Source organism: Ochotona curzoniae, unplaced genomic scaffold, assembly GCF_017591425.1.
Source record: "Ochotona curzoniae isolate NIBS_2020 unplaced genomic scaffold, NIBS_Ocur_1.0 scaffold_4683, whole genome shotgun sequence".
In the NCBI taxonomy this organism is placed as follows: Eukaryota; Metazoa; Chordata; class Mammalia; order Lagomorpha; family Ochotonidae; genus Ochotona; species Ochotona curzoniae.
Window position 1 is genome coordinate 8131399 of NW_024467121.1, and position 11589 is coordinate 8142987.

Below are 11589 nucleotides of genomic sequence, written 5' to 3' on the forward strand. Positions count from 1 at the left end.
GTAAGCGCAGAAATGAACTGGGGCTTGTGGGTAAATAGAACCTGCCCCCACCTGCAGCTCCCTCCATGCCTCCCAAGTTCAGTGATGAGGCAAGCTACAAGGGAAGCTGATACCTAGGAGCTGCCCAAGTACGTGGGTCAGGATTTAAGGAAGCCAAAGGAAGAGATCCAATGGGAGCTAGAGGAGCTGCAGGCCCACCAGTGTCACATGTCCACTGTCAACAGCTCACCTCTGTGTCTGTCCCCATCTCCCTGACTGCTTTGCCTTTTAAGAAGGATGTAATTCATTCGCCTGCTCAAATTATTCCCAATTTATGGAGGAAACAGACAAACTAAGGAGTTAAACTCAGGGCAGTTCAATCTACCAACCACTAACTGATGCTGCCTAGTGTCAGCACTAGGATGAAGGAGTCAACATTTTCAGATTGGAATCCAAACTGTTGGCTGGTTTGGCCCGGTCAAGTCCAGGCTCAAGCTAGATTCAGCAATACTACCTTTCAGAATTTGTTTCAATTAGTGATGGCACTGATGTCAGATTTATTTTGAGGAGGCTTAAGAAACAATTCTTTAGATTGAAAGTTAATAAAACACTTGCCTGTAGCTATCCCCAGGACCTCTTTGTTTGACAGGTGTTTTATTAGTTTTGCTTTGGGGAGTCAAAACTGAATAGTTTAAGGATGATGAAGTACCCCTTTGCTGCAAAACCAACTGATTTCAACTCTGTAAGTCTTAAACTCAAAAAGGATCTCAGACACAGCAGTTTGTTGCTGGTGTAACAGAATGCCCTTGGGGCGGCTGGGGTGAGACTGTTGGGGACCCTTGCTGACTGGAAGGAAACCATCTACGTGCTCTGGCTTCCATGCTCATCCAAGGGCAGCCTCTTATATTCACTTCCCAGGGCTGCTATAGCAATGGCTTAATCCAATAGAAAAGGATTCTCTCACAGTCCTGGGGGCACAAGTTCAAAGTTGGGATGTTGGTGAGGCTGTGCTCCCCCTGCAGGTGCCTCCAAGTTTCCCACAGCTCCAGGTAGTCCTTGGCTTAGGGCAATAGAGCTCCATCTTTGCACGGCCTTCTCTGTGTCTTTTCTCATTGTGTCCCTCCCTTATGGAATGTTGTATCCACCCAGCTGAGCCATGGGAATCTCATGGGAATCTCATCTCCAGACTTCTAGTTTATATCTGCAAAGACTCTTCTCCACAATTGAAGTTACAGGTTCCAGGTATTGGGATGTGGGCTTATATTTTTGGAGAGCACCATTTAATCCACTCATTCACTGCAGCCAGCCAGAAATTAACAAGAGGGTGAGGGGCACAGCCAGGGCACAGAGGTCAGTCATGGGAGCATTCCAGCTATGTCCCCAGGAGGGAAAAAAAATGGGTTTGGAGCTACTTCAGAAATGCTCCAACATACTCTCCAAGACTTTTAAAAGGAATCCCAAGGTTCTGTTGAACTCCGTGGAGTTGCCTACATGAGAGCTGCACACAGGGACAGGACAACACTACCCCATGGATTACTGACCCGGTGATGGCTGGAAAGGGTGGCCACTCTACCAGTCTGTAATGCAGAGGGTTGGTGCTGGCTTCCCCTGGCTCTGCCCTTTTTAATATACTGTGAAAGACTCTGATCCGGAGTTCTGAAGTTACTGCAAGTGCAGTATCAGCTCTGGGGGGTGCTGTGATGGATGCCAACATGACCATGCCTTGGACACAGCTAGACCTTCCTGCTGGGTCCATGATCAGAGCTCCAGGAGCCCCAGGAGCCGGGAGCTCCATCGAGGTCTCCTACTTGGGTGGCAGAAATCCTGTGACATGAGCCATCACCACTGCCTCCCAGGGTGTGTGAGAATCAGGAGCTGCTGCCATATCAGGTATTGAAGTCAGACGCTCCTAAATGGGGTAGGGCCTTACTCACCTGTTTCTTAACCCCTAGGCCAAGTACCTGCTCCACTTACCAACTTGTTCTATGAAGGTCTTAGCTGAGGGCCGCCTCAGGTTAAGTGTTCATGCCACAGGAATGACGAGTATCTTTCGATCTTACATACCCGTAAAGAGATTTGGAACCCGGTGAAGGCCTTCCCTTGACTGGTGGTCCCTCCAGATTCCCCAAAATCTCACATGGAAAGTGATGGCAATTGAATTATTGCACTGTCTAGTGGGCAGGCACTGTGCAGCACTAAGAGGACTTAGAATTTGGTGAGAAACTCTTCAAGAGGAGCCCCTAGAAGTGATATCTCGGTGCTAAGTAACCTGTGAGATGTCCATTAATCATCTGCTAGGGACAGCCTGAATCCAGCTTCCCATCTGTGCCACTGTGCAGAACGTATGACCCAAGAATAGTCAGTTGGCAGTGCTGTACTCCTGGAAGCTTCCAGAAGCAGAAGCAGATCTATGTAGGAGAAATTGGCTGGCTTGCTGCCGGCTGCCTTTTAAATCAAGTTAGAAGCCCCAGCAGTCTGCTCCTCCAGCCTGCTCCTCCATCTCACGCTGCTGCCATCCCGGGTCACCACTGTGGTATCCATCTCAGGACCGCACAGGGAGCCCAGGAACCACAGGAGGGCAGGACCCTGGCATGGTGCAGGACCTCCCAAACCCTCATTCAATGAGGGGAGGTATGTGCTGTGGGTTGGAAAAGTAGCTCCGAATCCAGGAGCCAATGCACTAGGCTGAAACCATTTCCCATTCACAGGTGATTTAGGAAGTACCTAAGCAATGCCCCAGTTTTGGCTCTGAGTGCTCAAGTTGGGGGCGTGGGGTGGTCAAGAGGTGATACAGACTAGCCAAAGTCCTTTGCCAAGGCCTGTGCTTGGAGCGGGGCATTCTGCACATTGCTGCTGTTGTGTTTTGGATAGTGGTGAGACTAAAGCATCTCTGACTCTTGGGCTTGCAGTTCTATCAATATAGCCGGTATCCAGTAGCTGTTTCAGAGATAATATAGGCACCAGCCTCTACCCTGTACCAACCTGTTGAACATAGAGCAAACAGGTTCTTTTTGGGCCAAGCCATGAAGCCGATGCCAGGAACTCCATCTGGGACTCCCATGTGGGTCTCCCAAGTACTTTGTTCATCATCTGCTGGTTCCCAGGTGCTTCCACAAGAAGTTGGACTGGAAGCAGAGGATCCAGGACTCTAAATCGGCCACTCCAGTATGGCAGCCCAGGGCACCACAACACCAGCCTCTAATTCGTGGTGCTTTCCAAGGTGGTCAGGAGCAGTTTGGAAAGTCTCCAACCACCAGCTTTGATCAATCATGTCTGGGTGTGAGAGTCAGGGCTGCTGTGTGGGTTTCTCACAGGTGCCTGACTCTGCAATGGCCCAAATGTTGTCTCTGACAGCCCTGTGACCAGGAGAACACAATGCACTTGGCAGGCAGTGAGTGGGACTATGGTTCCCTATCTTGCCTTGCCAACCTCCAGGGCTGTTTGCTTTCCTTGACCTCTGGTCCCAAATCCCTGACCTCTCCCTGTTCCTGTGGTCACATCTGCTTTCCCCTTTTTGTCTTCACCATCTGCTCCTGCCTACAGAAGACCCTTGAAGACCTGGCACAATGGCTCAATTGATTATCCTCCCCCTACAAGCACTGGAACCCCAGATGGGTGCCGGTTCATGTCCCTAGTGGTGGCAGCTTTCTCCCCAGCTCTTATCAGAAACTGACTTCTTCCAAAGTCTGTGAAAGGAAAAAGGGACAAAGTGCTTCACACACACACACACATCACTACTGTTCCCAGCCAACAGCATAGGCCTGCTGGCTGCCCACCTGCTCCTTAGCCTGGCCCAAATGGTACAGCTGTGGGTCTAGTCCCACCGAAGGAATACAGGCAACAGCCCTCAAAAGCTGGAAAGAAACTTGAAAACACGGTGAGCATTTATTTCTCCATCTCCCATACAACTGCACCTGACCATAGGTCCCTGGAAAGAAAGCAGTGTTCACGTGCCCAGCTTCTGCTGGTAAGAGGCAGAACCTCCTCTGGGCAATCCCTGCTCATCCTGCCTTTGGTTGCCACTGTTTACAAACAGAGGAGCCCGGAGAAACATCACCCAGAACAGCAACAGACTGCTAGCCTCTGGCCAGGGCATTTCAAGGAAGTCGCTTCCAGGTGCCAGAAAAAAAAGCTTTTATTTGCACTATCTTATCAGTTGAACTCCTAGAAATAGGGGTGGAAGGGTGGTTGTTGCCAGTCATTTATTAATAACACAAGGGATGATCACTCATGGTGTTACATTGTGACAGGAATTCAGATGCCTCTGTTCTAATGCGTTTGTCAAAGGCCCTTACACACAGCACCCTTCACCAAGGAGAGTCCTGGCTGATTTGTTAGAACAGTGGTGATGAAGTGCTGACTTGGCCCAGGTTGGCCTGCTGGCCTTCATCTCAAAGATCAAGGATAGCTGCCTTGCAGGGCCTAACCTGCCGGGGGCCCAGTCTCAGGCTTCAAGCAGAGGATTGACCACACGACCCAGGAAGTGCAGGGTGCTGGCATCACGCTCGTAAACCGCAAACAGGAACGGGCTGTTCAGGGTCACCTCCAGGACCTCAGGCTCACGGGGTTGCTGCATGGACTCTGTGGGCTGCTCGCCCATGTCTGCTTGAAGTTCGAAAAGAATGCTGTTCAGCACCTGCAAAGCAGCAGATGGTGGGACCTTTGTGCCATGCTGCCCTGCCATGAGACACTACACAGCCTGCCAGGGAGATGCACGCACTTGCATCCCCCAACCCCGCCTCGTGTAGACAAGGGTCTGCTGGTGTAAGCAACCCTGATCACCCACATGGCCCGACTGGCATGAGCTCTCCTCTGTGATATGGCCATGCATTCTGCCATCCCTACCCCTCACCTTGTTGTCCTAGGCAGAGGCCCTGGCTCCCTCCCCTGCAGCTGCTCAGAGCCCAGCTAAGTTAGCACCAAGGGCTCAGGCCTCCTGCATTGTCCTTCTCCTCTCCACAGCATTCCACATGGTGCCCACAGCATCTACCTTCATCCCCGGAGCTTGGGAACAGTGTGTCCTGGGCTGACTACATTCCTGAAAGAGGAGCCATTCCACACAGGGCACAAGGCCTGGGGACTCTCACTCCCAGCCCTGCACCTGCAGTAGCAGCTGGGGATATGGCAAGGCTAGGCCAGGCTGAATGAGGCCATAGAACGTGCCCATAGCAGGAGGCAGAGCAGAATAGGTTGGAGTCTGTAGTTCTCCATCTTTTCTCACACCCTCAGCCCATCCTCATTGGGCCCTGCCCCTGTGTCCCTTCTGCCCTGCTGGAACCCCACCCACAACTTCCTCTGCATCCTGCCATGTGTGCCTTCCACCCCGTGAATACTCAGAACCGTGACAGACACAAACCTTCCCCACTCTGACATTGGCATCACTGATCTTGTTCAGGTTGGCTTCAGCACCCAGGAGGGTGGGCAGCTTGGCCTGGGCGAGCAGGTCCTGCAGGCTGTAGGATCCTCGTAGCAGCAGCTGGGGCATGGTCAGGTGGATGGCCCTGGAGAGGTGACACGTGGTTAGCAAGGTATCAGGCTGGCTCCCCCATGAGGCTCTGGACCACAAGGGAAGCCGGGTAAGTGTGTCTGCTCCTGACTCCTGTTCTTAAAGAAGGAGATGTTTGCCCCTCACCTGCCATTAAGAAAAACATCAGCAACAAAGACCATAAGAAACCTTCATGAACACTCCAAGGTGGATAAGCCTGGTGATGATCTGGTGATGGATGATGATTTGTGGTTCTCACTTCTGTTCTACTTTTAAGTTGGTTGCATTGAAACAGAGCAAGTGTCTTACTTGGATAAGTTTTTTTGTTTTTAAAGTTTCTCTCAATCAATGCATTGTGGCTCACTAGCTACCCGTCGCTGGCATTCTCTGTATGGAGCAGCCCCTGGAAGGGAATGAGGAGGGAACATACATGTCCACGCCTACACTGGGCACATGTCATGCACCCTCCATTGACCTCCACATGGAGCCACTTCCTTCCTTAGCCTTCCCAGGAACCCAGAGATGTTTCCAGCAACACCGAACGTCCTGAGAAGGGTGATGCTACCCACACATGTACAGCTGCATTGTTCATCGTAGCCTAGGGATGGAAGTGACCTGAGTGTCCATCCACAGATGAATGGAATAACACCACATGGTCTGTGTATAACACCATGGGATATCACTGAGCCAAGGAGAGCTGCCTCAACAGAGGTCATAGCATGCAGGCGCCCTGAAGACGTTACACTGACTGCCAGGGGCTGGAGGAAGATTCAGTTGCAGTCCTTCCAAGACCCAGTGCGCAGCTCCACAGGTCACAGTGAGGTCGTGTGGCTGCTGTTGAATGGATCAGAGGTTCAGTTTGGGAGAAAGTTCTGCACATGCCTGGTGGCAATGGGTGCACAGAATAATGGACAGAATACCACTGAACTGTACCCTGAGAAGTGTTTAGGACTGCATTGTATATTACCTCAATGAAAGTAACCATGCTCTAAAAAGTTGGAGCTGACCTCAGGAAGCTGTCTGCATTCTTTAGTGCCTGTCTCAGGAGCAGGTGTCTGCCTCACAGCAGATCCAGACCTGCTATGAAGGTCAGTCTAACATGCAACTGAAAGTCACGTTTCATTTCCAGTCCAGCAGCTAAGAACTAAGGATGCCTCAACCCCCAGGGACTGCTGCCCTTCGAACATAGAGGTTCCCCAGGAAAACCTCACCCTCAGGCTGCAAAATTGTGCCTACCCTCCTGGTGTCTGTCCCAAGAAGCCCTTGGGTCCCGTGGCTTTGGATGTATAGGGGGAAAGGGGGATGTTTAAAGATACCTCTCATTGAAATGTTTTAGTCTCTGCAGAATCAGGGGTAAATAGAAGGGCAGAAAAAGCCACTATCTCCCTCTACCTTCCTGGCACTGAGCAGCTCAACCCTTCCCAGCTCCCACAGCTCAGCAGCACCAGCACCTATGCCTGTCCTTGCCCTGATTTCCTGGGGATCCCTGGGGAAGCTCCTACCGGGGAGACAGGTTCTTCATCCGGCTCAGGAAGTCATGCTGGAAGACCAGGGCCTCAACCCTGTCCAGATCAGAGGTGCAGTGGGGCTGGATCAGCAGCAGGCAGGTGCTCCCGCCCAAGGGCACACGGGTCATGGAGAAGTTGTTCCCGGCGTCACTCCAGTGTGGGAAGCTGCCAGTGCCCGACATCATGGGCACTGGCACTGAGGTGCTGTTGTCCACCTGGAACTCCTGGATCCCAGGCATCAGGGAGAAGCCTTTCATCTTCCCTGAAACCCAGACAGGACGTGAGAAAGGAGGATCATCTCCTGTCACAGTCACAACCCATCCCACCCCTGGCCACACTGCCTGCCGCTAATCTCAGTCTCGCTCCAACAACAGCTCAGTCTTCCTCCTGCAAAACCCAGGTATAGGACTCACAGCCACAACGCAACCCGCGGATGCTAAAGGAGCCAAAAATGACATCTGAGTCTCCCATAGGATTGCAAGAATCTAAGCATTTGGGACATCCTCTACTGTTTTCCTAGGTACATTAGCAAGAAGCTGGATTGGAAGCGGAGCAGCCGAGATACAAACAAGTGCCCTCATGGGATGACAGTGCCTCAGGCTGCTGCCATCCTCAGTCCGCACCCTGCCTTCTCATGTTGCCAGGACACAGGGCTAAAGGCACAGGCTCTGGGAATAAAGACTCCACTTCTCCCTCAACGAGACACAGACACACAACCTCACTGTGACCTGTGGAGCTGTGTACTGGGCCTTGAAAGGACTGCAACTGGATCTCTCTCTCTCTCTCTCCCCCCCCCCTCCCACTCCCATCTGCATGGCTGTGGATGAGACCTTGAGCTCAGGAGGCAGGACAAAGGGCAGCCAGAATGGAGAGCTGGGCTCTCCTGGGCAGACCACATGGGAGGGGCCACTTAGCCCTGTCTGTAGCACTGTTCCTTAAGGTATCTCCACTCAGCCACAGCTGTGCATCCCCATGCCCCCTCAGTCCTCTGGCACGTTGTGACATTTCTGTGGATGTTTTGGGAGAGAAGAGGGTGAGCAACTGAACATGCAGCCGAGGGAGAGCAGGCCCCTGGGTCTGGGTCCTGTGAGAACAGAGTGGTGTGCCCCTGGCCCCAGCAGCATGCTGGCAGGTGGCCAGAGCAGGCACAAACAAGCTCTGGAAGGTCACTGCTCATGTGAGTCCTAAGCTGGCCCATCTGGCTGGCATTCTGAGGGAGAAAAGGGCTACATTATTTGTCCCCTCTAACAAGTTAAACCAGGAAAGGAATGCTACTTCCAAAACGACTCTGGGATCTGACACAAGAGTGGCTGCCCTCTCCCCTCCACGTGCCTGCCATGCCTGGCTCACTACCCTCCGCGGGGTGGTGAAATCTCTCCAGGTTACGTCAGCTATGTCACAGAACCTCCCAGGGCTAGCGTCACCAGACCCCGGGGGACAGCGAGTGCTGGGCACAGGGCACCTTGGCACTCTCCAGCTGCGAATCCTGCAGGTCTTTGCTGCTTGGACATGTTGCAGTGTTCCTGAGGTCACTTGATGAGAGCACTGCTGCTTTGGGAAGGGACAGCCTCCCAATCAGATGGACAGACTGCTGTGGGCTGCATAGTGGGGGTGTGTGGGAGGGTCTTCCTCTGAGGGAAGCTGGGTCCAGGAAAGGTCTGGAAGCTGGACCCTGTCTTCCCCTGTGGTCATAATCACGTGGGTGGGCTTTTTCCAAATTTAAGCTGCCAGTGGGCTCTTGCCTTCACCTTTTGGGGTATTCCTTTCTCATTGTCCCCTCCTTCCAGTGCTAACCCTTAGGGACAGAGGGCTGAACCCACTGCACAGAGTGGGAGACCCCTACCTGGGCTGGCTTCTGCCTCCATGGCTGACCTCAGTCTCCCAGGCTGCCAACTCCCCCTGCACCAAAGGCAGGCCTGAGGCCCCCTCCCCTTTGTGATTTAAGTGCATGTGTGCCGTAAGAAGCTGCCACATGCCCTACAACCTCCCCCTGTGTCTGGATTGCACATCTCAGCTGCCTTTTGAGCTCCATGTACTCTGCAGAGTCATACATCCTCCTGACACAGCCTCATCTGCCAGATGTACACTACCCTCCCATGTCCTATTCAGAGAGCCCTGCATTCATAAGTGCTTGCTTCCATGTCCAGGCCTGACACGAGTGTCAGCCTGCAGGTAACCTTTTCTGCCTCCAGTCCACTTGCTGCTGACCACCCGGGTTACCTACAAGCAGAGCTCTCCCTTGTCCTGCCCATATCCCCAAGGGCTTCCACGTTCACAGCCTGACCTTCCTGCCTCTCCAGCCCTGCCTTCACTGGCCTGTGTCCTCCTGCCTTAACCTGCAGTTGGCACCCTTCACTCTTTCTCTTCACAAGCCTGGACCCCACTGCCAGCTCCAGGCCTTCCCTCAACACCCCAGGAACAACCCCACCACCGCCAGCCCCCAAGGGTTCCTGGCTCTTTGCTCTTCCCTGCCCATGGGTCTCCCTCCCTGCCTGGCCTTTAACCAGCAGCACAGGATCAGGGCCTGCACCTCCTTCATGCTGCCTCTGAGACTTTGGGCTGAGTCATATAACAAGTATATGATAAATCCTCCAAGGGCATTGTCAAAGGAATACGCCATCTTGTTAGCATATATAGCCCTTTCTCAACCCGGAAGTGATTTCAGCAAGCAACTTGACCATTTTTGCATCAGTTTTGCCTTTCTCAAGAGACACAATCCTGTCCCTTCAGAGACTAGAGCTGGCCTATGGGGCCAGGAGATGAGGAGATTGGACCTCCCTGGATAGCTATGCCATCTAAAGCAAGGGGCACTGTTTCTCTCTCTCTTGCCAGTGCCAATTGTCTAAAGGAGGCACAGGTGCTAATACCACTTTCACCAGCTCAGCAGAGAGAGGAAAGCTCAGAGTGTGCAGACAGTCAGGGCCAAGTTGGAGTCACTTGTGTCATCCTTGACACACACATCATCAAGTAGATTCTCACACACAGTGCTTGCTGGTGACTGGCATAAAGGACTGTCAGAACCCCAGCCTGGCCCAGAAGTCACCATGACCTTGTACAGAAGACACTTGGACAAGGCTCTCTGCTCAGCAACTGTCTGTTCAACCTCGGACTGGTGTCATGCTTGCTGTTAATTCTGGTGGCCAGGGTTTATTGGTTCAGATTCTCTTAAGGACTCTTCCTCATTTCTATCATCCCAAACTTCCATTGGCCTTGGTCTCTTTGAATACACCCCTGGTTTACCACAGCTCTGCTGGTCCCAAACAAACGCACTTATTCTCTGGAGAGCCTTTCTCTGGTTGTTTAGTGGTTGCACTTAGTAGGGCAACAGGTGAGTGGGAGACTGCTCATCCAAGGACCGGCTGGGGCAGCCATTTCCCTCCCAGGGTGTGATCCTTCTGCACACTGCCACAGCCTGTCTCCAAGGCCTGGCCTGCTAAGCTCAGCTATGCATGGGGCATTAACACCATGGAGACAGAGCATTGCCACCCCTTGGCACTGGCCCACAGCAATTCTCCTTACCCTGGAAGTGGACGTAGGTATTGAACAGCAAGGTGCTGTCTGTGCCAACTCCGGTCAGGGGTCTATTCATTTCCCAGCCTGTTACAGCCTGCATGAACCTGTTGATCTTCTCAGTAGCAAGATCTGGGTCCGTAGACAAGTCCAGAGAGCGTGGGAGGATGACAGGAGCAAAGGGAGCCATGCTCTGTATGAATGGCTGCCTCAGGCGCAGATGAGGGGCTGTGAACAGGCCCACTACCGTGGATAGCAGCAGAGGGGCCTGGCTTCCTATCCTGCCCTGTGCCACCAGCAGGCTCTGGATGGCCTGCAGGGCAGACAGGACCTTGTGCCCATCCAGCCGGGAGGTGCAGCCCAGGCCCTCCCCAGGAACACCCAGGAACGCCTGCAGCTGGGTGGCCGTGGGGTCTGAGGCTCCCAAGTAAAAAGAGGCCAGGGTGCCAAAGAGAGCCACGGGGGAGAGGATGGCCCCACGTGGATTCTCCCATGTTTCACTCAGTGTCCTGTACATGCGCAAGCCTAGGACATTGACCAACATGCCAACGTTTGCGGCACTCAGCCTGTCTTCAGCCCTTAGCTTCTTGGCAGCCAGCACCAGTTGGTCATGCAGGGCTACCTCGTCCACAGGGGCTGTCTTGGCCTGAATGGGGACGGGAGTGAAGGTCGGCTCCTTGGGTGTCTGCACATCGGCTTTCTCCAGCTGGTCACAGCTGCTCTTGCTATAGAAGAGGAGGTGGAAGGGGTGTATGTACACCCGGTCAGAAGCGGCTGGGCCAGCCCAGGTCAAGAGGCAGATGATGGTGAGTCCCAGGCTCACGCTGGCAGGAGCCATCTCCAATCAGATTGCTGACTTTTGCGTATCCTGAAATAGCATTTTGTGAGGGAGGAAAGGTGATGATTAGACCATCATCAGGTTCCCTTGAGCCACACTTCTGGTTGTCCCCATTACTTCCTGCAGTCAACCAGCTTGAGAGAAACTCACTCAAGTCTGCAATTACAGAAGAGAAAAGGTGGGAGCAAAGCTGCACATACTTGCCCCAGATGCAGAATGCACCTATTTCGGCCAAAGTTGCACACTACCTAGTCGCCCCAATCATTTCA

General features: G+C 53.0%; 1 protein-coding gene across 1 annotated transcript; it reads right to left on the minus strand.

Moving 5' to 3' along the window:
- Window positions 1–4103: 4103 nt before the first annotated feature.
- Window positions 4104–11320, minus strand: AGT (angiotensinogen). The gene is made up of 4 exons (XM_040968014.1): window positions 10492–11320; window positions 6967–7234; window positions 5336–5480; window positions 4104–4615 (listed from the first exon to the last, which is right to left on the minus strand). The coding sequence occupies exons 1-4, from the start codon at window positions 11318–11320 to the stop codon at window positions 4424–4426; spliced, it is 1434 nt and encodes a 477-aa protein (XP_040823948.1). The 3' UTR covers window positions 4104–4423.
- Between the last annotated feature and the right edge of the window lie 269 nt (window positions 11321–11589).

Coding starts and splice junctions, on each gene's coding strand:
- AGT (XM_040968014.1), bottom strand. CDS start 11,320: ATGGCTCCTGCCAGCGTGAGCCTGGGACTCACCATCATCTGCCTCTTG. Junction 7,235..10,491: donor TACCTACGTCCACTTCCAGG/GTAAGGAGAATT, acceptor TCTGGGTTTCAG/GGAAGATGAAAGGCTTCTCC. Junction 5,481..6,966: donor ATGAAGAACCTGTCTCCCCG/GTAGGAGCTTCC, acceptor TCACCTCTCCAG/GGCCATCCACCTGACCATGC.